Source organism: Babylonia areolata, chromosome 8 (assembly GCF_041734735.1).
Source record: "Babylonia areolata isolate BAREFJ2019XMU chromosome 8, ASM4173473v1, whole genome shotgun sequence".
Classification (NCBI taxonomy): Eukaryota; Metazoa; Mollusca; class Gastropoda; order Neogastropoda; family Buccinidae; genus Babylonia; species Babylonia areolata.
In genome coordinates this window covers 17164235-17191753 of record NC_134883.1, presented here as the reverse complement: position 1 = coordinate 17191753, position 27519 = coordinate 17164235, and the positions used below count along the sequence as shown (strand labels likewise).

General features: G+C 43.0%; 1 protein-coding gene across 1 annotated transcript in view; it reads right to left on the bottom strand.

Moving 5' to 3' along the window:
- Nucleotides 1–204: 204 nt before the first annotated feature.
- LOC143284587 (scm-like with four MBT domains protein 1) overlaps nucleotides 205–27519 on the bottom strand; it is a 46929-nt gene continuing 19614 nt past the window's right edge. Inside the window, 16 exon segments of the mRNA XM_076591407.1 lie at nucleotides 205–759; nucleotides 1706–1999; nucleotides 2802–3280; nucleotides 4067–4242; nucleotides 7122–7359; nucleotides 7817–7857; nucleotides 9542–9828; nucleotides 10983–11065; nucleotides 12904–13066; nucleotides 13068–13157; nucleotides 13875–13975; nucleotides 14887–15127; nucleotides 16751–16839; nucleotides 17289–17529; nucleotides 21308–21405; nucleotides 25538–26018. Of these exon segments, the coding sequence (XP_076447522.1) occupies nucleotides 601–759; nucleotides 1706–1999; nucleotides 2802–3280; nucleotides 4067–4242; nucleotides 7122–7359; nucleotides 7817–7857; nucleotides 9542–9828; nucleotides 10983–11065; nucleotides 12904–13066; nucleotides 13068–13157; nucleotides 13875–13975; nucleotides 14887–15127; nucleotides 16751–16839; nucleotides 17289–17529; nucleotides 21308–21405; nucleotides 25538–26018 (3261 nt within the window). The 3' untranslated portion in view covers nucleotides 205–600.

Genomic DNA, 27519 nt, shown 5'->3' with positions numbered 1-27519 from the left:
AAAACACTTTAAAGCAGGTGTGAAAGTCTTCAAGGTTGTTCAGTGACGATGACGAGGACACAACCACCAACGAAGACACACCACCACCATCATCCAACATTGAGTCACCACCACCACCATCATCCCGCCATAAGTCACCAACACCACCATCCCACACCAACACCACCATCCCACACCAACACCACCATCCCACACCCACACCAACACCACCATCCCACACCAACACCACCATCCTATTCTCAGTCACTCCAGCCGGAAGGCTGACAGTCTGGAAGGTGATAGTACAGCACAGATCTCCACACCAGCCCCAGGCAACATGACACCAGCACACACACACACACACACACACACACACACACACACAGAGTACCCCCCAGGGTGGCTCCAGCACAATGATGCGGGGATGGAGGTGTCAAACTGTGTGTAGCAGTGACATCAAACACACACACACACACACACACACACACAGAGTACCCCCCAGGTAGGTCCATCACAATGATGCAGGGAGGGAGGTGTCAAACTGTGTGTAGTAGTGACACAACACCAGCACACACACACACACACACACACACACACACATTCCCCCCAAGGGCAGGTCCATCACAAGGATGCGGGGAGGGAGGTGTCGAACTGCGTGTAGTATGCCAGCTTGACACGTTGGATCTCGTGGCACAGCTTGATGGCGGGGCCCAGCTTCAGGTCCAGGTGGTCCTGCACTGTGGGCAGACTGAGCAGTAGCAGGGCCTGGCCGTCTATCTCCTGACATGAACACACAGACAGTTAGCCACTCTATGCACTGTCTAAAACTTGTATATAATAATAATATGCAGGCTTATATAGCACGACTGCCCACTTTCAAGAGCAGGCTCTCCACGCTCTATAGTAAAAAGCAGATAGGTAACATTTCAAAGATACAGTAATAATATAAATGAGATAAAACGATTCACACCCACCTATCATTCACTGCATAAAAATGGTATATCACACACAAACACACACACCACTAATAAACCCACCAAAAAACAAACAAACAAACAAAAGAACAAAAAAAAAACACCCTAAAACAGAGAATCAACAAACAGAGGTAAACTAACAAGAGTAAAGTTTTGATGAACTACACATTGTACACAACATCAAATTTATTTACTTAAGTAAAATAAAACACCACAGACACTTCGCATAAAAGTAACCAATTAAAAAATATACTATAAGCATATGAAGTAATAATTCAATCAGACTTTCCCACTCAGTCATATAACACATATATGAACAATATTTAACATGCAGATCATTACTCATGATCACAGCTGACATTTTTTTCCGTCTCTGCCACAGTCAGTCAGTCATCCACTGTTTTCAGTGTCTGCAGCTTACAATGCTTCCATCTATCTCCTGCATGCACACAACCACCTCCCCCCCCTCCCCACGTGCACAAACACCCCCCTACCTGTTCATGAAAGATCTTGGCCACATGAGGACAGCTGGTGATTTTGATGAAGTTGACTGTCTCAGTGACACACACAAACACACTTGTGCACGCATACAAACAAACCCCACCCTCCACATGCACACGCCTACCTGTTCACGGAAGATCTCAGCCACATGAGCACAGTCAGTGCACTCGATGAAGTCAAACTTCTCAGTGACAGTCACACACACACAAACACACAAGCAAAACCCTTCCCCTCCACACACACACCCCTACCTGTTCACGGAAGATCTTGGCCACATGAGCACAGTCGGTGGTCTTGATGAAGTCGACAGTCTCACTGACCGTCCAGTGAAGGGGATTTTTGTCCAGAGGCAGAGGACTGTAGGGTGGGGGCAGGGTGAAGGAGGCACTGGAGGTGGGCAGCGAGAGGGAGGGGGCGGAGGTGAGGGACAGGGGGGCCGACAGTGACCGCGACACCAGGGGGTTCCCAGTGGTCAGGGCAGACGGCCGTCGGTGTTCAGGGCTGGGGGACCGTCGGAACTTGCTGGGGGAGTTCATCTGGAGGTTCTGGGGAAGGAACGACAATGGATCTATGTCACATTAATATATACATATATACACATCCATCTATCTACCCACTGCCTATGTGCCACATTGATATATACATATACACACACCTATCTATCTACCTACTGCCTACCTATAAATCTATATGGATATATATATATGTGTGTGTGTGTGTGTGTAAATACATAAATATCACACACAGAGATATACATACATATATATACACATACACACAAAAACATATAGGCAGAGAGGTAGGTAGGTAGTGGGTAGATTGCTATAGATGCTTTGGATAGATATATATTCCCACTCGATTTACGTAGGTAATGGGTAGATTGCTATAGATGTTATAGATAGATATATATTCCCACTCCATTTACAAATCCAAAACCTACACCATTATGCAGACAGTTTATTTAGATCATGAAGGAAAAAGGATATTATTATCAACAAAGTCATCAAGCATCCACAATGAAGATGCTGTTGTAAGTAGTAACAAGCTAAAATAATATCCCTCATTCTTAATATATCCAAAGCAAACCATCCACAATTATGAGAAGTCACTGTGATGTATACAGACATGTGCACACAATCACAAACACCCACACACCCAAGAACGCCTACACACACACACACAAACACCCACACACCCAAGAACGCCTACACACACACACACACACAAACATTAACACACACACACCCATCCAACTCAAAACACACAGAGACCCCCAACTTCACTCAACCCCTACACCCACCCAACATTCCAAACAAGACCACCCCCTCCACCAACCCACCCACCCACCTGCACAGACTTGCTGCGCAGTCCCGACATCCCTGCAGGGACAGGGGACAGCAGGATCTTTTTGTGTGTGCGCCGCTCAAAGCTGTAGCGCGGGAGCTTGGCCCCCCTGGTTCGGATCTCAGAGGGGGGCGGGATGTGGTGGGTGTACTTCCTCTTAAGCCGCTTGGAGGCAGCGGCCGTGGCGGTGGTGGTGGTGTGGGGCTTGTGGTCCGGCGGCCGAGACATGGCCGTGCTGCTGCTGCTGTCAGCCGTCAGGGAGTCGCTCGTCTCACTCATCTTGTCGTCCCCCTCCTCCTCCTCCTCCCCCCCTCCTCGCTGCTCCTTGTCGCCCCCCTCGGTGCCGGGGTGGGACTTGCGCACCACCATGCCCAGGCGGCGCCGCTTGCGTCTCTTGGTGGGCTTCTTGGGCCCGTTCTCCAGGTTGGTGTGGCCGCCCGGGGGACGCCCGATCTTCCGCTTCTTCTTCCCGTAGTAGTATGCTGTGACACACAGAGTTCAGTGCTGATGTTGGTGTGTGCTGGTAGTTGTGTTAACAAATCTCTCTCTCTCTCTCTCTCCACCCCTTTGTGTATGGGCCGGTGGCCTTCACAATTAAACCTGTGTCAGTGTCAGTGTCAGTGTCTCTCTCTCTCTCTGTGTGTCTCTCTATGTATATTTAAAAATATTAACCATACCATGCAAAAAAATGTCTTCCTTATTAAACAATTTCAATTTAATTATTTAAAAACCTATATCATATTAATTTCTTCATCATACAAAAATCCTTTGAATTGAGACAACCTTTATTTCTCTAACATTTCAAACAAAAAAACAAACAAAACTACACACACACACACATACACAAACTCTGTTCATCACAACACCTGAAACAAACCAACAGATACCACAGACTGCACTGTGTGGACAGTTTCAGTTTCAAGGAGACGTCAAAGCATGTGCAATGACCCATGCACACTGCACCACATCTGCATTAAAATGGAGAGAAAAAAGAAAAGAAATAGGAATGAGGAAGGAAGCTGGGGCCTGACTCAGGCACAGACCCACCATGCTGGTAAGGCCTGGACAGCCTGCAAAATATGGACAGGTAAGTAAAAAAAAAAAATAATAAATTAATTAATTAATAATAACGAAGGAGGAAGGAAACAGACACTTGACATATGCACTGTCTCAGCATGCAGGTAAGGCCTTGGCAGCCTACCACCAAATCTGGACAGGTAAATTAACAACTAAATAAAATTCTTTACAAAAAAAAAAATGCCACTCACTATACTTGGTCTTGGTAAGGCGTGAGCATCGCTCGGGGCAGTTGTCTCCCACAAAGTGCGGGGAGATGAGGTTGGGGCAGCACTCCAACTTGATGCACACCTGGCGACAAAAGTCATCCAGCTGACTCGTGGTGCGGCAGATCTCCACCACCGCACGGTAACTCTTCGCCTTGTACCTGCCCACACAGCCACCCAGTCAGGTGTGGTGATACTTCAAGCTTCTGAAACACTGCTCAAACCTTTTCCAAAGGGATAAATGATAATAATGATGGTGAGCATTTATGCCTAATCTTGAAAATAGGCCCTAGATGTTTACAAATAGAAAAAAAAAACAAAACAAAACAAAACAAAAAAAACCCATGTAAATATCAAAAAGGAAAAAACTGAACAAAAGATACAAAACTTTATTAAACAGGGCTCGACATTAACGGTTGCCCGAGGCAAGTAGATCATCGTGTCGGGCAAGTATTGCCCTTACCGAACTTGCCCAACCGGGCAAGTTATATTTTCCAAGACTGGCATGTTTTGTTTTCAAAAATATCAATCACGCTCCTGATACCGATCGTCTGACACTCTTCCTCTAGCAGACGATGTTTTGAGTCTGACTGTGACAAGTGGTCACCAGAAAAAGAGAGCTATCATGCAGCTCTAAAAGGTGATTTGCCATTGGTTGCTATTTTTGGAGAGCCAATGGTAATTTTCTTCTAGCGCAGTTTATCTTCCGTCCATCACAACTAAAAAAAATCACGTCGCAACGTACTCAAATGTCGTTCCACTTTAAACAAAAAACAACAACAGAGTTTCTTTCTATGACAGACCTGTTTACCAGTACCATTTTGGGGAAATTTGTACATCATTTTGACTTAGAATACACCAGTACGCGAAAATAGATTTCAGTACAACTTATGAGGAAAGAAAAAAATATTTTGGCCAACCAGAGTTTTCTCTGGCCCACAACAACAAAGTGGGAAGTTTTGACGCTGCTCGTGTGGCGACGGGTTCTTTGGAGGAAAGTGAAAAGTTCACTGCCGGCAGCTGCCCACTGGTGTTACATGATAGCCAGCCAGGCCTGTCTGTAGTCAGTCCAAGAGGGCAACCTACATGGATGGCTGTGCCCAGCTTCCTCCCCCCCACCCACCCCTACTCTTCCTCCACCTTCACCTCACCCCTCCACTGGTAAGGCTGTCAAAATCACTGCTGTGCTATCCCTTCACCACCTTCCCCTGCATTTCTTTGACCATGATCTGTCTGCCTTTCTGTCTCATTCAGTCTCCCTTTCTCTGTCTCTCTCCCTAGCATCTCAGTGTTAAGGTCAAGTTGGTTAATCAAAAAGGAAACGGCCATTCTGTAGAATCATAACTTAAACCAAGTCAACACAGACATGACCTCCACAACCCTCCCCCCCTTCTCATTCCTTCACACCCCTCCCCCTTAACTTTCTCCCCTCCTTCAGACACCACCTCCCATATCACAGACTTGCTTATCCTTTACCGACCCCCTTCCTCACCCCCTCCCTCCTTTTACATGGTCAGGCTGGGAATAGCAGAAAGGATGGAGGCAGGGTAGGGATCAAAGTCCAGTTTCGCTGAGGGGATCGACACATATCAAAGGACATTGTGGAAGCTCCGTTGCTAAGCAATTTCCATGTAGACAGAACAGCTGTACCACCTTTCCTCTCTGGAACTGTGACCCTTCACCATCCCCTTTCACTCACTCACACACACACAACACACACAGCACACACACACACATTCTCTCTCTCTCTCTCTCTCTCTCTCTCTCTGTGTCTCTGATGCCGGGTGAGAACAACTGAAACCCATCCTAGTGTGGCCATCCTGGCACATGAATTTAACAGAGTTGCCCTAATACTGTACCAGGCAAGTGAGAAACAGTAACTGCTGACCCAATCTAACAGAATCATACTTTGATCTGTCAAATCCTGACATTTCTTCTTAACTCTGCATGTTGCTGTTTGCAGTGGAGGTTAAAAAAAAGAAATAATTTCTGTGGCTGACAGTCAACTGCAAAAACATGCCAAAGGCAGTGTTTTGTCAAGTGAGTCTGAGATAAAACTTGTTCTGGCTGTTCAAAACAACAGTTATCTTTGGTGAAACCCAACAAAACAAACATCAGTTAAAGAAAAGGGTTTGACTACTTTGTGTGTGTGTGTGTGTGTGTGTGTGTGTGTGTGTGTGTGTGTGCGCATGCATGTGAGCATCTGGTGATGCATGTAAGTTTCTGAAAGTTGGGCATGCGCAAATTCTGTCCGGGCAAGTGAATTTTCCAGTGACTTGCCCAACTGGGCAAGTAGGAAAAAAAGTTAATGTCAAGCCCTGTTAAATTATTCACCCTCCACCCCCCTCGCCACCACACACACCCAAACACAGACACAAGCACGTGTGCGCACACTAGTGACCTCAAGTCAATTAAAATATACAATCATAAATTGTACACAATCAAAAATACAACCTACAAATTCCGTAAGTAGTATACAATCAAAAAAATACAGTCTACAAATACTGAAGCCCTCAAACTCAATCGCTCACTGATTTTAGTTCATACTGGAAAGGATAAGCTGTTGAGAATTTTCAGGAGGGGTAAAGGTGGGTCTTCAGACTGTATTTGAAAGGCTGCAGTGAAGATGAGTGACATAAATAAGGAAATAACTGCTGAAATATTATCAAGGATGACACAGATGGGAAACACTGAAACAAAATTCTCATCAATTAAAACAATACAAAGTGTTTGAAATATAAGTGAAAAGTAGTGGGGAAAATATCCCCTGTCCCCTCTTCATGCACTGCCACCCCCTCTCCACATTCTTCTCCCAATCCAGTCCACAATCCATACCAACTTTTCCAAATCTGAAAAATCAAACTTTTCATCTACCATTTTCTATTCTATCTCCTTTGCTGCTTGCTTTCATCCTAATCTAAACAGCAGACACATATACAAGGAGTGAGTTTATCAAAAGTTAACAAACTTGAATTCAGACACACACACGCACACACACACACACACTGAAAACAACAGCGACACAACTCCAGCCCCTCACTTGGCCTTCAATATCTGCTGGTTCATGGCGTGGTTGGGTGGCCCATCCAGCTGGATCTCCCTGAGGACGCGGGAGGACTTGTAGGCCACGCTGATCAGCATGGACAGCACCTCCTTCATCACCAGGCTCAGGGGACCCGGGCCCACGCTGCACGGCAGCTCCGCAATGCGCCCCTTGCTCAGGTGGGGGCCCGAGAAACACTTATGGTTGAAGAAGATCTTGGGGCAGTATGTGCTGCCTGCATTCCACACACACACACACACACACACACACACACACACAAATATTAACAGTGCTCATAATGACTGAATTCATTAAAAAAAACTATAATGAAAATTTATATATACCCTGAAAACATGTTATGTATGGGCCTAACTGAACAATTAACATTATTGATATCAACTAAATTAATCTAGATAAATAGAAAGAAAATTCACATGTATAATTCTGAACATATGCTACTTCTCTTCTCTTGCTGCCGAGACGTGTGCTGGCCATGAGCCATCATGTCACAAGTGTTAGTAAACAGACATCAATATCCGTATTTATATGTAAAGCACATACACCTTCTCTGTGCAGAATACATGGGGTTCCAGTAAAGTCAATGCCACAGCATAGCAAGATTTTTTTTTTAGCTGTAAAAACCTTTCACAAAACAGGCACACATTCACACGTAAGTAAATTCACATACATACCTTCACCTTCGTCTTCCCTTCCTTGACTGCAGTCTGCCATTCTGAAAACACAACACACAAAGGTTTCAGACACCTCTGAAACTGGAAGGTGACGGAGGGAAGGGATGGAGGGAGGGGGCTGTCAAGTGATCAGGGATGAGTGCAACACAATGACACGTGTGTCACCTTACCAACACAATGACATGTTTGTCACATTACCAACACAATGACACGTGTCACATTACCAACACAATGACATGTGTGTCACATTACCAACACAATGACATTGCATCACGTTACCAACACAATGACATTGTGTCACATTACCAACACAATGACGTGTGCCACATTACCAACACAATGACACGCGTGTCACGTTACCAACACAATGACATGTGTGTCACGTTACCAACACAATGACATGTGTCATATTACCAACACAATGACACGTGTGTCACGTTACCAACACAATGACATGTGTGTCACGTTACCAACACAATGACATGTGTCATATTACCAACACAATGACATGTGTGTCACATTACCAACACAATGCAATACAATGCCATGTGTGTCACATTACCAACACAGTGCCATGTGTGTCACATTACCAACACAATGCCATGTCTGTCACATCAACACAATGACATATGTGTCACATTATCAACACAATGACATGTGTCACATTACCAACACAGTGCCATGTGTGTCACATTACCAACACAATGCCATGTCTGTCACATCAACACAATGACATATGTGTCACATTACCAACACAATGCCATGTGTGTCACATTACCAACACAATGCCATGTCTGTCACATCAACACAATGACATATGTGTCACATTACCAACACAATGCCATGTGTGTCACATTACCAACACAATGCCATGTCTGTCACATTACAATGCCATGCCTGTCACATTATCAACACAATGACATGTGTCACATTACCAACACAATGTCACACTTGTCACATTACCAACACCCTGACAAGCCATCACATTCAACATATGATTTGACACTCACAGCAATCAGTCCTGTCAACTCTCAATTTCCCGTTTTTCATTCCGCTGAGTTTAGCCACCAGTAATTCCACTGCATTCCTTATTCATTTTGTTTTTATTATGTACACAGACTTATGTTCATCCGCTACAAATCTGTGTTGGCACAATGGATTCAGACAGCTTTTGGGTTGACATAGGCTATCACGTTCTAAACAAAACATCCCATGGATAACTAAGTTTGTTCAAATTTACCATCTGAACCCCCCAAAAAAAGAAAAAAAAAGAAAAAAGAAAAGACATTCCTCAGCACAAAAACAGAACCATGTGCATCATTTTGGATCTACAAATCCATTTTCAGGAGTGGGGACGACTGATTTGTGTAACACTAAAACGACGGAGGCCAGGGACCAGGGACTGCTTAACCAAAGTGAGTGTCTCAATACAGAAACAAAAGTAAAACAAAAGGGGAAAAAAAAAACAACCCAACTTTCAAAAAAAAATCTTAAACCACTAAAATGCTGACACAGCAATCTGTATAGAATGCACCACTGCTTTAACAGCGACAGAGCACAGTTCAGTTCAGTTCAGTTCCTCAAGCAGGTGTCACAGCATTCTGACAAATCCACATACGTTACACCGCATCTGCTAAGCAGATGCCTGACCAGCAGCGTAACCCAACGCGCTTAGTGAGGCCTTGAGAAGGAACAAAGACATACAAAAACAACGACCCCACTCACTCAGGCTGAACAACAGCGACCCTGCGCCTCATGGAGCCAGCATGGAGCCCGGCCCTGTGGGGAGGACGCAGCTGGTATCCGTTGCTCTCACACCAGCCGACAGGGAACAGATTGTGGGAGCCCACATGCTCCACATGGGAGGCCACGATGCGAGTGGAGGAGTCCAGGTGCACCCACATGAGGTGGGCAGCAATCTTGGTGATGGTGGCCGCACAGATCTGGTTTGGGTTCTCCGAGTTCACCGCCTCCAGCTTCATGCCACGCTCAAACTCATGCTCTTCGTGGTCCTGAAGTCACACACATCAACAGGAAATTCACATATATATCCTGAACACATGCTATTTCTCTGTCTTGTCTATAATAATAGTCTATAATATAATCAATAGCAATAACAATAGTACCTTCTCATGCTCTTCATGGTCCTGCAGTCACACACATCAACAGAAATATGTATATTCTATAATGCATAATAATAATAATATGGTTAAGTATGTGTTGTCAAATGTACATTTTTTCTACAAGGCATACAAACACTTGGGCCTACCTGCAACAAGGTGTAACTGCTACAATTAAGCTGATTGGTCCACTCAATGCTATTTCAATGTAAACACGCACGTGATTAGCTGAGCATCATCACGTCATATCAAGGTTAGTAGTGGCTGCCCTGGCCTCGTGATCGATAGGTCTAAAGCGTCTGGGTAATGTTACCACAGGAAAGCATGTGACCATGCAATGTAGTTGAAAATGAACTCCTCGGAATAATTTTGATGTTGATGTAACACTGGAACAAACTGCAATCGAGCGTAGCATAATACAGTGAAATTGTAACAGTTCCCATCTCTGCTTTCTAAACCTACTCAAAAAGCTTTACAATAACACATCAGTCAGGCACAAATCACACAAGAACATATTCACTCATACAGTCGTGTGAAAGAAACAGATGTAGATCCATAAAATACAGATATGGAATTGGGTACCTTATTTATGTTGCGACTGATCAAAAAGGAATGTTTTTACATTCGCTTTGCAAGGATGTGAGTGAGGGGCTGAAAAAGGCAGTGGATTCCAGGTTTGTTTATACTATCTCCTTCCACTCCTAAATGTAGATGTGAGATGATGTGTTTACAACATAAAAATTCTGGCACTACCAGCACAGGGGAGAGCAGTGGTAAGAAATCTGTTGCCATTTTATTACTTGGTCTAAGGAGTTTCATCATCTGATAAACCTTTTTTCTAAAAAAAAAAAAAATCACCTGATGTGCACACTTAACTGTTTGTGAATTTTCACGTGAGGCAGTTGAAGCATTCAATACACTGCTACATGGATGCCAGTACCCCACACATAAAAGTCGACAACATTTTTTTGTTTTCCACGATTGTGAAACATGTTCTGGCCATGTCTGGCACACACCAGCAGCCGACAAAAACACACGACACTTACCAGGAGGAAGCAGTTTTCGGGGGCTGGCACGGCTCTGCAGTGGTTCAGGTATTCTGTCCAGTTAAAGTCAGGTTTGGGCCAGCCTGAAATCACATCACAACACTGGTTTTTCTGCTTCACAGTGAAGTTTTCTGAACATGGAAACAAGCCATCTTTAAAAAAAAACATAATTATACAGTTCAGTCTTCCTACTGGTAAAGGATTCCACAACTTTAAAGACAAGCAGAGCCCAGGTAAACAAATGATAAAATATACAAACTTTTCGTAACAACAACAGCATCTACTTGTACTAGAAATGTATCAAATGATTTTAAATCCACTTTCTAACATAAATGGGTGTTGACACTGTTGACATCAGGCAAACAATTCTATAAATCTGAATATCACTTCACTCATCAGTCAACACAGGCCTTAACCCTTTCGCTGCCAGGGAAATAAGATTTAAGTGAAATCTATTTGCCAGGGTTTTTTCACAAAAAACGGGTATTAATTTTCAAAAAATTCTGTGCTCTTTGTTATTGGAGAAAGACCCATAAAAGTATATATTTTCTGAAAGGTAAATGAATAAAGAATACAAAACACATGCTGTTTTCCCATTTTATATATTTTTAGTGACATGCTGTTGTTTTGAAATCAGTGTTTTGTTTTTTGTCACATTTTCAACTTGTTCATTACAAACATTAGTCAGGTAATTTGCACAAAAACATCATATTTTCTGGACAAATGGATATCTGCAAACACAAAATCATACTAGAACAACCACAATATATATATATATATATTTTTTAAGAGATAGATACACAATACATTGTGACTTCTCCAAGTGATAAGATGGATGTGAGGCCACGCCCCCTCAGTCTGCACCCCCTTCCTCCTCACCCCTCTCACACGGTCACTTGATTCAGTTGTCATCAGACCGCATTGGCTGCGTGCCAAGAATATCGCTCTGCTGCTAATTCGGTCATCTGTCGTCTGCTAACATCTGTACAGCCGGTATCACTCACTGACAGTCGCATCTTGGCCACTCTCTTGATTACTCCCTTTATTTTCTATCAGATCGTCCTATAAATGTTCATCACTAACTTCTTCGAATTTACGCTTCAATTCCTTCTGAGCATCAGCTAAAGAAAGAAATCATGGTTGATTTAGTCCATCACGATCGCATGTCTTGAGCACGGCGTCAGTCCGACATTTTGTTGAGCGAGCGAGGAGAGAAGTCGGGCAAACACTTGGACAGTGACCCAACCAAAACGTTCAAATAAAGGACTGCTTCATGACGTAGATGGGGTTTCTAGCTATGAATAGAATCTAGAGAGATTCCCCAGGCTAAAGCTACCACTATTTTTGCCAATGAAGTGAATGCAAACCAGGGAAAAGTCAGAATATTTCGATGACGAGTTATCTCGTCATGCAGGCAGCGAAGCATACATGCTTGCCATGACGAGTTATCTCGTCATGCAGGCAGCCTAGGGGTTAAAGATCTAGAATCTAAATGGACTGCCATCCAGCTTGGCCATGTCCACTTGTCCTGGCAAGCCAAGAGGAGACAGTAATGAATGAATCACTTTAAAGAACAGCTGGAACCCCAAAGACTGAGTATGGCTGGCTTAATGGTGAGGCAGAAATGATAGTACCAGTAAAAGCCCACTCAAGTCTGGCCTTAAAACCCACTTCCTGAGACAGCCTTCCTCCCAGCCTCCCTCCCATGCCTCTTCCTTGTTTTCAGTTTTTCCCCAGTTTAGAGTTATGCATGCGTGTGACTGACTGGTGTGAAAGCGCTTTGATGTGTTTCTGCACAAGATTTAGCCCTATACAAATACTACGTATTTATCTTATTATTAATTTCACTGATTATTATCACTATTCTTCTTATCAACTTCAGTGATCAGTCAACACAGGCCTTGGTGACCCAGTGCCTCACCTGGGGGCACGGTCAGCTTGATGCCCTTGCAGGCAGTCCACTGGATGGGGAAGATGGTGGGGGAGGCGCTGTGGCAGCAGAAGCGAGTCCTGGTGTCCGGGTCGGAGGTCTCCAGACTGTCCATCTCCACCACAAAGTACAACTCATCGATCACCTCGCACACCTGTGGCCGGGCCGATGGTGCCGCTGTTGGGGCTCACCGCCTCCAGCTTCATGCCGCGCCGGAACCGGTGCTCCCTGATCCCCACCTGGTCCTGGGGGGGTGAAAGAAAGATGATCAATGATTCTTGAGTTAGTTACTTATTTACTTAGGCCCTTCACTCCCTGTGGAGCATAGACCATCAACGACATTTCTCCATCAAACCTGTCACTTTCTACATCCCTCCAGCTGGATCCCAGCCTCTTTAGCTCTGCCTCAGTGTCCTGTCTCCAGCTGTTCTTGGGCCGTCGTTCCTGTGTTAGTTTCTTTTTTTTTCTTCTCTTCTTTTTGTTTTTTTTCTTACCAGGTGTGCGACATACACTGTTTCTTAGAAACAATAATTCTGAGGGGAAAATGCTCATACTGCATGAAGACAACATAAAAAATGTATATGAACCAATTAAACTTATAAACTAAAGCAACATTTTCTTTTTCTGATACACACAGAACACACCCAGAACATACAGTAACATTCTGTGTGTTCGTGTGTGCTTGCGTGCGCATTGTGTTGTGTCTTGCATCGTGCTGCATTGTGTTGAGTCTTGTGTGTGTGGGCCGGGGGTTGAGGGGGAGTGTATGTGGGTGGGTGAGTGTGGATGAGTAGTGGGTGGGTAAGTATGCTACGCATGTTTTTTTGTGTGTGTGTGTGAGTGTGTGTGTGTGTGTGTGTGTGTGCATGTGTGTGTGTACACATGTGTAGGTGTTTAAGAAATAAAGCCACACAAAAACAAAAGAGACTGGCTTCATCTCATGGCTTCCAGATAGGACGTACCTTGAATATGTCTGAAGGCAGGTTCTGATCCTCTGCTTCCTTCAGTGCAGACTCCAGAATCTGTTGAATTTCTGTCTCTGACAGACCTTGCTGGGTCAACACTGAAACACACATCACCCACAATCAACTGGTACTTTAACTGGCAATCAACTGGTGCTTTAACTAAGTGGAAAATGTCCACAATCAACTGGTGCTTTAACTAAGTGGAAAATGTCCACAATCAACTGGTGCTTTAACTAAGTGGAAAATGTCCACAATCAACTGGTGCTTTAACTTAGTGGAAAATGTCCACAATCAACTGGTGCTTTAACTGGAAAATGTTAAAATTTACAATCTTCCTTGTTCCATCATCATGTTTAACTTTTCTTCCCTAAATACTTAAAAACTCTATTCTATTCATGTCTTCAATTCTAAAAATCAAATATATGACAGGAGACAGGGGAGTACACTGATCACACAGCAACACAGACAACTTTCCATCAGTCAGACTTTCTGGTAACAATGATGTGTACACCGTGCATGAGAAATAAAAATCTACGCAAGAATTCAATGAAGGCATTGTCTAAACTTTCATATTGTACAATACACAACCACTCATCAAAAAACAATAGAAAAGTCTCAGAAAACTAGGTTCTAAACAAAAAGTCTACAATAATTCTGTGAGGTCAAGCAGCTCTGAACTTCGCATATTTGTCCAGTTAAATAGAGTTAATCACACATGCATACACTCAGTGACACACACACACACCGAACACACACAACACGCCGAAACACACACACACCAAAACAAACGCACACACACCGAAACAAACACGCACACACACATACAAACTGAAACACACACACACACACACCAAAACACACATACAGACACCGAAACAAACACACACACACATATACACCCCAACACACACACACACACACACATGCACAAATACTCTTGTTGAACACACACACACACACATATGCACACACTCCAGTGACACACGCACACACACCCTCCTCCACCTACCTCTTGGAGGAACATAGGAGTAGCCTTTCTCCTTGGCCCAGCCGATGGGGTGGAGACGCTCATGCAGGTAGAATGCCCAGAAGTCGGCCACCCCACTGTCCATGCCCTCCACCCGCAGGTAGAGGCGCCCACCCACGTTCTCCATGATGCGAGCCAGCCACACCTGGACCGGCCTATCAGCGTCCTGCAGCTCTAACCGCATCCCCTGCTTCAGCTGTTCTATGGGGCTGGTGCCCGTCGTCTGTACACAGTCAAGTATTGTATTACCCTTTTTGTCACACATTTCTCTGTGCAAAATTCGGGCTGCTCTCCCCACGGAGAGCCCGTCGCTACACTGAGATTTTATCTGTATTTTTTTCTGTCTGCAATTTTATTTGTTTTCCAACTGAAGTGGATTTTTCTAGAGAATTTTGCCAGGGACAACCCTTATATTGCCATGGGTTCTTTTACCTGCGCTAAATGCATGCTGCACAAGGGACCTCGGTTTATCATTTTATCCGAATGACTAGAGTCCAGACAACCACTTAAGAACTAGTCAAGGGGGATAAAATACTGGTGATTATGGATTTGAATCAGTGCGCTCAGATTCTCTCATTTCCTACTCGGACGTGTTACCTCTAGGCCAACATTCCACTTATTTACTATTGTTATAGCTAACAACCTAGCCATCCCCTGCTTCAGCTGTTCTATGGGGCTGGTGCCCATCATCTGCAATTCAATTCAATTTAAATTCCATTCAAAATACTTTATTGTCTGCTTCAAGTGATTAGAACAGAATATTTTCTTCCGGCTCATTCAAAACCTCATCAACAAACATCAAAGTGAACGACGAATGAGTAACTAGTACATCCTTCCCTGATAAGCAAGCACACATCAATTAACATTTAAAAAGAAAATAATCCAGGAAGATAATACCACATTTTAACTTCTTAAGATAAAGTGAAACAATTGTATATGTATGTGTGGATGCCTGTGTGTGCATGTGCGCACGAATGTGTGTGTGTACATTTCAATCATCAAGAGAAAGGGAAACATTCAGTAAGATAATGAACATTTCAAGACACAAATGCTTTTGTCAACTAATACCAAAGTGAAAAATGAATGAGTAACTGGCACACCCTTCCCTGATCACCACACACATATCAGTTATCAGCAAACAGTCATGTAGTTATTTATAATTGTTGCTAACAGCGACGGTGCAATAGCCGAATGGTTAAAGCGTTGGACTGTCAATCTGAGGGTCCCGGGTTCGAATCACGGTGACAGCGACTGGTGGGTAAAGGGTGGAGATTTTTACGATCTCCCAGGTCAACATATGTGCAGACCTGCTAGTGCCTGAACCCCCTTTGTGTGTATATGCAAGCAGAAGATCAAATACGCACGTTAAAGATCCTGTAATCCATGTCAGCGTTCGGTGGGTTATGGAAACAAGAACATACCCAGCATGCACACCCCCGAAAACGGAGTATGGCTGCCTACATGGCAGGGTAAAAACGGTCATACATGTAAAAGCCCGCTCGTGTGCATACGAGTGAACGCAGAAGAAGTTGCTCACAGCCCAGCCATCCCCTGCTTTAGTTGTTCTATGGGGCCGGTGCCTGTCATCTTCAAAGTCATGGAGTTATCTAAAAAAAAAATTTATATATATAAAAAAAAAAAATTTATATATATATATAAAAAAAAAAATAAAAAAAAGAGAGCGAGTTCGAGGAACATAGTGTGGATGTAGCATACATCACCCAGAAAACAGGCCTACAATTCATCACAGACACAATACCCTGGGTAACCCAACAAACAGAAAGCAAGCAACAGTAAGCACACACACAAAAACCACACACACACAATATACATGAAGTAAACAAACCTTATCCAGTAAGTAGCTAGGAGCTGCAGGCACCGTCTTCAGTATTTCTTGCAGTCTAGCTGTCCAATCCTTGTGCTTGTTCTTCAGACCTGAAAACAATATGGATCATTTATATTCATATCATACAAATACATACATGCACGCATATATATATATATATATATATATATATATATATATACACACACACACATATATATATATATATATATATATATATATATAAACACACTCACTCAAAAATACACACATATACGTCCATGCACACAAAGCTATCAACTAATTCACACAGGCATACATTCACAAACTCCTTTCAATGACAAACAACTAGTGAAAAAGTTTTTAAAAATCAGTACAACACTCAATGACAAACAACAAATGAAAAACAGTTTTAAAAAATCTGTAAGACAGTCAAGAAACTATCTAAACCAGTGAGAAAGGATATGGACCACAAGACCTATTACAAAAAAAAAAAGTCTCATCTACAACCACTAACCAACAGACCCCTTCAGCCTTTCACTTTCCCCAAGTAGCTCACCGTCAGGGGGCAGCAAGGCCACGCCATTCTCAGCACACCAGCCGATGGGGTGGATCTCGCAGGCAGTCAGGTCGCACCAGAAGTCCTCAGAGCCGTCCTCCTCGTAGCCCTCGTAGCGCAGACGCAGCAGAGGTCCACAGGTGAGCACGACGGAAGCCACCCAGTAGGTCCCTGGCTGAGACTTGTTGGCCACCTCCACCCTCATCCCCTTCCTCAGCCCGCTCTGCAGGCTGCACTCCACCTGCCCCACAGACCACCACCCGGGGTCAGCACAGTCTACAGCTCCTGTCATTTTTCCTTCAGCCGTCTACAAAGTTCTACAAACATTTCTTCAGCTGTCTACACTCGTATAATTCATTAAGCTGTCTACAGCTACAAACATTCCTTCAGCTGTCTATGCTCTAATCATTCATCAAGCTGTCTACAGCTCCATTATTCATAAAGCTGTCTACAGCTCCAGTCATTTCCTCCAACTGTCTACAGCCCCAGTCATTCCTTCAGCTGTCTACAGCTACATTCCTTCAGCTGTCTACGCTCCAATCATTCATCAAGCTGTCTACAGCTCCATATTCATCAAGCTGTCTACAGCTCCAGTCATTTCCTCCCACTGTCTACAGCCCCAGTCATTCCTTCAGCTGTCTACAGCTCCAGTCATTTTCCCCTCAATTGTCTGCATCTCCAGTCATTTTTCCTCCAACTGTCTACAGCTCCAGTCATTCCTTTTAGCTGTCTACACATCCAGTCATTTTCCCCTCAACTGTCTACAGCTCCAGTCATTTTCCTCCAACAGTCTACAGCTCCTGTCATTTTTCCTTCAACTGTTCAACTGTCTACAGCTGAAGTCATTCTTTCAACAGTCTACAGCTCCAGTCACTTTTCCTTCAACTGTCTACAGCTCAACTGTCTACTGCTCCAGTCACTTTTCCTTCAACTGTCTACAGCTGAAGTCATTCTTTCAACAGTCTACAGCTCCAGTCACTTTTCCTTCAACTGTCTACAGCTCAACTGTCTACTGCTCCAGTCACTTTTCCTTCAACTGTCTACAGCTGAAGTCATTCTTTCAACAGTCTACAGCTCCAGTCACTTTTCCTTCAACTGTCTACAGCTCAACTGTCTACTGCTCCAGTCACTTTTCCTTCAATTGTCTACAGCTCAACTGTCTACTGCTCCAGTCACTTTTCCTTCAACTGTCTACAGCTCAAATGTCTACTGCTCCAGTCACTTTTCCTTCAACAGCTCCAGTCATTCCTTAGACTGTCTAGAGCTCCAGTCATTCCTTAGACTGTCTACAGCCCCACTCATTCCTTAGACTGTCTACAGCTCCAATCATTCCTTAGACTGTCTACAGCTCCAACCACTCCTTAGAGACTGTCTACAGCTCCAATCATTCCTTAGACTGCTCCAGTCATTCCTTAGACTGTCTACAGCTCCAATCATTCCTTAGACTGTCTACAGCCCCACTCATTCCTTAGACTGTCTACAGCTCCAACCACTCCTTAGAGACTGTCTACAGCTCCAATCATTCCTTAGACTGTCTACAGCTCCAATCATTCCTTAGACTGTCTACAGCCCCAGTCATTCCTTAGACTGTCTACAGATCTAGTCATTTCTTCAGCTGCCTACAGCTCCAATCATTCCTTGGACTGTCTACAGCTCCAGTCATTCCTTGGACTGTCTACAGCTCTAGTCATTTCTTCAGCTGCCTGCAGCTCCAATCATTCCTTAGACTGTCTACAGCTCCAATCATTCCTTGGACTGTCTACAGCCCCAGTCATTCCTTAGACTGTCTACAGACCTAGTCATTTCTTCAGCTGCTTACAGCTCCAATCATTCCTTAGACTGTCTACAGATCTAGTCATTTCTTCAACTGTCTACAGTTCCAATCATTCCTTGGACTGTCTACAGCTCCTGTAATTCATTAAAATGTCTAAAGCTCAAACCATTCCTTTCACAGTGTACAGCTCCAAACATCCTTCAACTAGACAGCTCTAATAATTCCTTAGACTGTCTACAGCTTCAACCATTCCTTCAACTGTGTACAGCTCCAATCATCTGTCTACAGCTCCAATCATTCCTTAAACTGTCTACAACTTGTCATTTTTCTTTCAGCTTTCTACAGCTCCAGTCATTTTTCCTTCAGCTGTCTGCAGCTCCAGTCATTTTTTCTTCAACTGTCTATTGCTCCAGTCATTCCTTCAGCTGTCTACAGCTCCAGTTATTCCTTCAGCTGTATACAGCTCCATTCTATCCTTAAACTGTCTACAGCAACGGTTTACAGCTCCAATCATTCATCAGACTGTCTACAGGCCCAATTATTCCTCAAACTGTCCACATATCCTGTCATTCTTTGAACTGTCCACAACTCCAATCATTCCTTCAACTGTCTACAACTCCAATCATTCCTTCAACTACAACTCCATTCCTTCAACTGTCTACAGGCCCAATTATTCCTCAAACTGTCCACATATCCTGCCATTCTTTGAACTGTCTACAACTCCAATCACTCCTTCAACTGTCTACAGCTCCAATCATTTCTTAATCAATTATTTTAATACTGCGCAAAATCTTGCGAAATGTAACGAAATGTGCTGTACACATACCACTCACACATTTAATACACAAGTAACACACACACACTCAAACAGCCATCCATACTCACAATCAGTCTACAGCATAAACAAGGAACATCTGTTGAGACATGATTTTTAATTAACTCCAAGCTGGACTGTTAGCAGACTGGACAGCAGTGAGTTGGAGGCAGTGAAACAAAAGCCAAGTTCCAAGTCTTCATTTTACATTCTGGAATTTTTTTTTAGAGATTTTCACTGGAAGAACAGAAAGCATGAGAAAGTGGCCATTATGAACTCCTTCTGTTCCAGTGAAGTCAGTCATTTCTATTCATGAACATTGTTCATGCTGACAGCTTCAAAGACTTAAATAACCACAAAAGGCCATTTGAATTATATTACCGTAGATACAGATTATACATAGGTTTCATAATATTGCATATCAATTTTGATTTTAACACTTTAATACTTTGATACAAAAATCATTTAAACCCATGTTTATTCACAATATCTTATACTATTGGTGTCTTATCTGTGAATCAGAAAGCTCATAAAAATAATCAAATTCACATACACACTGCTTGCACGCATATATACAGCAATCACCAACAAGTAATGTTATGAACATTTGTGCCTCAATATATTGTGAACTGTGCAAGTGTTAATTAAACTTCTCTTTTTTTAAAATAACAAAAGCAGCTTTGTGTGTGTATTCTTTACCGTGTTACACAACAAGAGGATATCAAAAATCCCTTTGTGACAAATAATTGCTTTTGTAAAGATGGCTAAAACAAGTCCACTCCATTGGCTAGAAAGTGGACACCCAGACTGACAGTGATAACCTTTCTTGCCAAACTGAGCTTTGAGGGAACATCTGTCACATCATGATCAATAACAACTGTTACAATATAGATATCTTTTGAGTTGATTAAAAATACATATTTGTACTCAAACAACAATAAAAAGAGGGGCAATTAATGAAAGCTCTGAAAAAATGTACAAGAACGAACAACATTTTTTTCACAATAGGAGATACACTGGACATATACACAGACTTCAAAATAGCATGACACAGACTAGTGGTAGACGTCAGTTCCATTTCACTGTCACACTGCTTGTTTCCTATTGACCACACTTTAAATTCATATCACATACATACTTACATACTATTTACACACACACAAACACAAACACACACTCTCACATGCACACACACACACTTTACAGTAGCAACAGACACATACATGCATAATATATGCAGTTAACAATGCACACACACACACACACTCACGTGCACAAACACACACTTTACAGTTGCAACAGACACACACATGCATACACAGTTCACACACACACACACACACACACACTTTACAGTAGCAACAGACACACACTGACACAGACAGAGACAGACAGAGATACGCACACACACACAAACACACAGATACGTACATGTTTGAAAGCAGTGGGGGGGACAGCAGTGGCCCCTGTCTCCTGCAAGTAGTCCTCCCACACAAACTCTGTCTCCTCCATGTCCATCATTATGCACTCTGCACAACACCACACACACTGTCACTTCATGTCAATCATCATGCTCTCTGTAGAACATCACACTGTCACTTCATGTCAATCATCATGCTCTCTGTAGAACATCACACTGTCACTTCATGTCAATCATCATGCTCTCTGCACAACACACACACTGCCACTTCATATCAATCATCATGCTCTGTACAACACACAAACACTCACTTCATGTCAATCATCATGCTCTGTACAACATCACACACTGTCACTTCATGTCAATCATCATGCTCTCTGTAGAACATCACACACTGTCACTTCATGTCAATCATCATGCTCTGTACTACATCACACACTGTCACTTCATGTCAATCATCATGCTCTCTGTAGAACATCACACTGTCACTTCATGTCAATCATCATGCTCTGTACTACATCACACACTGTCACTTCATGTCAATCATGCTCTCTGTACAACACCACACACTGTCACTTCATGTCAATCATGCTCTCTGTACAACACCACAGTCACTTCATGTCAATCATCATGCTCTCTGCACAACACACACACTGCCACTTCATGTCAATCATGCTCTCTGCACAACACCACACACTGTCACTTCATGTCAATCATGCTCTCTGTACAACATCACACACTGTCACTTCATGTCAATCATTATGCTCTCTGCTCAACACCACACACTGTCACTTCATGTCAATCATTATGCTCTCTGTACAACATCACACACTGTCACTTCATGTCAATCATCATGCTCTCTGTACATCACACACTGTCACTTCATGTCAATCATCATTCTCTCTGCACAACACCACACACACTGTCACTTCATGTCAATCATCATGCTCTCTGTACTACATCACACACTGTAACTTCATGTCAATCATCATGCTCTGTACTACATCACACACTGTCACTTCATGTCAATCATCATGCTCTCTGTACAACATCACACACTGTCACTTCATGTCAATCATCATGCTCTCTGTACAACATCACACACTGTCACTTCATGTCAATCATGCTCTCTGCACAACACCACACACTGTCACTTCATGTCAATCATGCTCTCTGTACAACATCACACACTGTCACTTCATGTCAATCATCATGCTCTGTACTACATCACACACTGTCACTTCATGTCAATCATCATGCTCTGTACTACATCACACACTGTCACTTCATGTCAATCATCATGCTCTCTGTACAACATCACACACTGTCACTTCATGTCAATCATCATGTTCTCTGTAGAGCATCACACTGTCACTCCATGTCAATCATCATGCTCTCTACAACACACACACACTCACTTCATGTCAATCATCATGCTCTGTACTACATCACACACTGTCACTTCATGTCAGTCACCATGCTCTCTGTACAACATCACACTGTCACTTCATGTCAATCATCACGCTCTGTACTACATCACACACTGTCACTTCATGTCAATCATCATTCTCTCTGCACAACACCACACACTGTCACTTCATGTCAATCATCATGCTCTCTGTACATCACACACTGTCACTTCATGTCAATCATCATTCTCTCTGCACAACACCACACACACTGTCACTTCATGTCAATCATCATGCTCTCTGTACATCACACACTGTCACTTCATGTCAATCATCATTCTCTCTGCACAACACCACACACACTGTCACTTCATGTCAATCATCATGCTCTCTGTACAACATCACACAGTGTCACTTCATGTCAATCATTATGCTCTCTGCACAACAACACACACACTGTCACTTCATGTCAATCATCATGCTCTCTGTACAACATCACACACACTGTCACTTCATGTCAATCATCATGCTCTCTGTACAACACCACACACACTGTCACTTCATGTCAATCATCATGCTCTCTGTACAACATCACACACTGTCACTTCATGTCAATCATCATGCTCTGTACTACATCACACACTGTCACTTCATGTCAATCATCATGTTCTCTGTAGAGCATCACACTGTCACTCCATGTCAATCATCATGCTCTGTACAACACACACACACTCACTTCATGTCAATCATCATGCTCTGTACTACATCACACACTGTCACTTCATGTCAATCATTATGCTCTCTGTACATCAGACACTGTCACTTCATGTCAATCATCATGCTCTCTGCACAACACCACACACACTGTCACTTCATGTCAATCATCATGCTCTCTGTACAACATCACACACTGTCACTTCATGTCAATCATTATGCTCTCTGCACAACACCACACACACTGTCACTTCATGTCAATCATCATGCTCTGTGTACAACATCACACACTGTCACTTCATGTCAATCATCATGCTCTGTACTACATCACACACTGTCACTTCATGTCAATCATCATGCTCTGTACTACATCACACACTGTCACTTCATGTCAATCATCATGCTCTCTGTACAACATCACACACTGTCACTCCATGTCAATCATCATGTTCTCTGTAGAGCATCACACTGTCACTCCATGTCAATCATCATGCTCTGTACTACATCACACACTGTCACTTCATGTCAATCATCATGCTCTCTGTACAACATCACACACTGTCACTCCATGTCAATCATCATGTTCTCTGTAGAGCATCACACTGTCACTCCATGTCAATCATCATGCTCTGTACAACACACACACATTCACTTCATGTCAATCATCATGCTCTGTACTACATCACACACTGTCACTTCATGTCAGTCACCATGCTCTCTGTACAACATCACACTGTCACTTCATGTCAATCATTATGCTCTCTGCACAACACCACACACACTGTCACTTCATGTCAATCATCATGCTCTGCACAACATCACACACACTGTCCCTTCATGTCAATCATCATGCTCTGCACAACATCACACACACTGTCACTTCATGTCAATCATGCTCTCTGTACAACATCACACACTGTCACTTCATGTCAGTCACCATGCTCTCTGCACAACACCACACACACTGTCACTTCATGTCAATCATCATGCTCTCTGTACAACATCACACTGTCACTTCATGTCAACCATCATGCTCTGTACAACACCACACTGTCACTTCATGTCAATCATCATGCTCTCTGTACAACACACACACTGTCACTTCATGTCAATCATTATGCTCTCTGCACAACACCACACACACTGTCACTTCATGTCAATCATCATGCTCTCTGCACAACACCACACACTGTCACTTCATGTCAATCATTATGCTCTCTGCACAACATCTCACACACTGTCCCTTCATGTCAATCATAATGCTCTCTGTACAACACCACACACTGTCATTTCATGTCAATCATCATGCTCTCTGTACAACATCACACACTGTCACTCCATGTCAATCATCATGTTCTCTGTAGAACATCACACTGTCACTTCATGTCAATCATCATGCTCTCTGCACAACATCACACACACTGTCATTTCATGTCAATCATAATGCTCTCTGCACAACACTTTTCTGCTCTGCAATATTAGTGTCTAAGCGTCTTAGGACATCAATTCTGCAGAATTAACCTTTCTCTAATGTACTAAGTACCATGAGGAAAATATTGTTGGTTTTTTTGGGTTTTTTCCCCTCTACTTTAAATTATGTTTAAGCATTTCCACAAGAAAAGCACAATGTGAAACTATCAGGCCTTTCGTACATCTGAACTTGCTATGTTATTGTTCTTTTTCTGGAAGCTAAGTGGGAAAATGTCCAGTCTAACAATCACTCTGACAAATCACCATTGCTGCGCTGTTTAAAACCAAAGGTGATCTACCCTGTTCCCTAAAAACCATGAACATGTTGCTTCTTTCTTCTTTTTTTTCTTCTTCCAAATACAGTAATAATCATATGTCCTAATAAGCCAGAATTAGCTCAGTGAGAATGGCTTCCCTTGTCACCACCATGCTACCTTCTCTTTTCAGCTCCCAGTGGCTGGAGGACCACAGAATGACACTGTAAAAAGTCAACCACACACTAGTCACAGTGGATGCAAAAGACTACAGAATGAGAATAAGATGCAGCAAAGAACAAAACCTGAAAAAAGAAGAGAGACTTACGGATAACTACAACAAATAAACCCCCCTCAAAAGACCCGCATAAAAAAAGAAAGCACTGAAGCTGACCTGAACCAATCAGCTGCTTGACGTCCACGGCCCCCTCCCCATCATCCATGCGGGGCCTGACGTAGGCAGAGGAAGAGGTGGTGAAGGTGGTGGTGGTGTCAGCACGCGTCAGGCGCAGGCTGGCCATGGGGGAGGGGCTGTGGCGTTGGTAGTAGCTGTCCAGCGAGTCCTCCGAGCCCGGCGTGCTGTCCACCAGACCCACCCCCATCTCCTCGTCCTCCTCCCCAACCTCCATCACCTCCTGCTTCACGCTCGTCAGCAGGTCGCCGCCCACAGACACCTGCAGGGTACTGCTGCTGGGTTGCTGGGACAGATCCGGGGTCGGGTAGAGGGTGTGGGTGGACGACGGATCTGGGTGGGCGCTGTCTGGCAGCAGGTCTGAGGCAGCCTCCACTTTGACAGGGGACGAGGCGGGGTGGGGGCTGGTGCTGGTGGGGACTGGGTACTCCATGGGAGGCGGCAAGACCGCTTCTTCTGTTTCCTGCATCATATTGAAATCATGACTGCGTGAACAGCCTGAGATGACCTGTGTGGAGGGCTGACATTAAACGCAAGCAACAGGACCAGTTTAGAATCTGACAAAAGTAGCATGACCAGTTAAAAATCTGACAACTGTTTCACAAAAAGCAACCCTTCAAACTAAAAGACCCATGGATAATTTATTGGTCAGGTTTCTCCTATCTCAACAGACAACTACTGTCTGGCGTTTTGGAAGCTTTGTCAATTACCCTCTGTCTTTTGGCATGTTTTCTTTCTTTTACATTCATTTTCCTTTGCTCTTCTGTTTTAATGATTTCCAAAAGTTTTTTGTGGGAATTAGACCATGAAATTGAATGTATGATGAAGAAAAACAGAGTTAATTCTTCAAAGTTGTGTCCAAAATCTTTTCATTTTTGAATTATCATTGTATATTTCATTATTTGTAAGCATTATCAACACAACCATATTGCAACAGTGTTAACTAGTTGTATATCGTGTTATAAAATAATTTACCTCTGTTCATGACAAATTTAAGCAGTATGCAAGTGAAACTAAAAGTTATCATTTCACAACTCTGTCCCAACAATGATGAATCAGAAAGAAAACAAGAGAGGCAAGGCCTTCAAGACTCACTTGTGATACACTTAAAAAAAAAACAAACCCCAAAACAATCGTTCAAATGTGTTCTGTATTTGTTATTATAAAGCTTCAGGGAAAAAAAAAAAAAAAAAAAAAGCCTGAGCACAGATTTGAACTCGGCATGTTCAGCTGGGAAGAAATTGTCTTACTCACTGCACTATTGCGGATCCACAAATGGCGTTCAAAAAATCACATTTTTTAAATTTTAAGCATGCTTTTTAAAAGGACAATAAATTGATTGCAGTATTCCAAGTGATAACACTGTTTAAATCATATCATTTTGGTGTATCTCAGGCATTTTAAAATTCTATATGGGCACTTAAGAATTCTTTAAAGTCCGCAGTAAAGGAGACATGGATATCGCGGCAATCACACTGCAACATTTTGCCATTTTTCTCTGCATCTAGATAGATGTAGAAGTTTAGTTACACCCGCGGCAAAAGTATGAAACGGTCGATTCAATTGTTCTTTTTTGTTCATTCTTCTTTAAAAGATCCATAAACAGTAAACACATAGATGATGTAGTCTGTGTCACTGTATGTGTTCTGTCCAGAACTTGCATTTCTTTCCATTTAATTGCGAACAAGAAAACTGAGGTCACGCCATCACTCACTGAGCATTGCCAATGCTACTGCAACTGGAATGCGGTTATATGGTGTTTCCAGAATCCTGGAAATGGCCTCAACAAAATAAACTGTTAATTATATGGGAAATACGGCTTAATTCCTGTGAATTACAAACTCTTATTGGTGTGACTGTGAAGAATTTTTTCCCAACGATTTTTAAGCCAAAGGTGGTACTGATGGACAAAGTATTTCCAGAGAAAATTTCAATATTAAAGTTTACCACGGACACACACACAC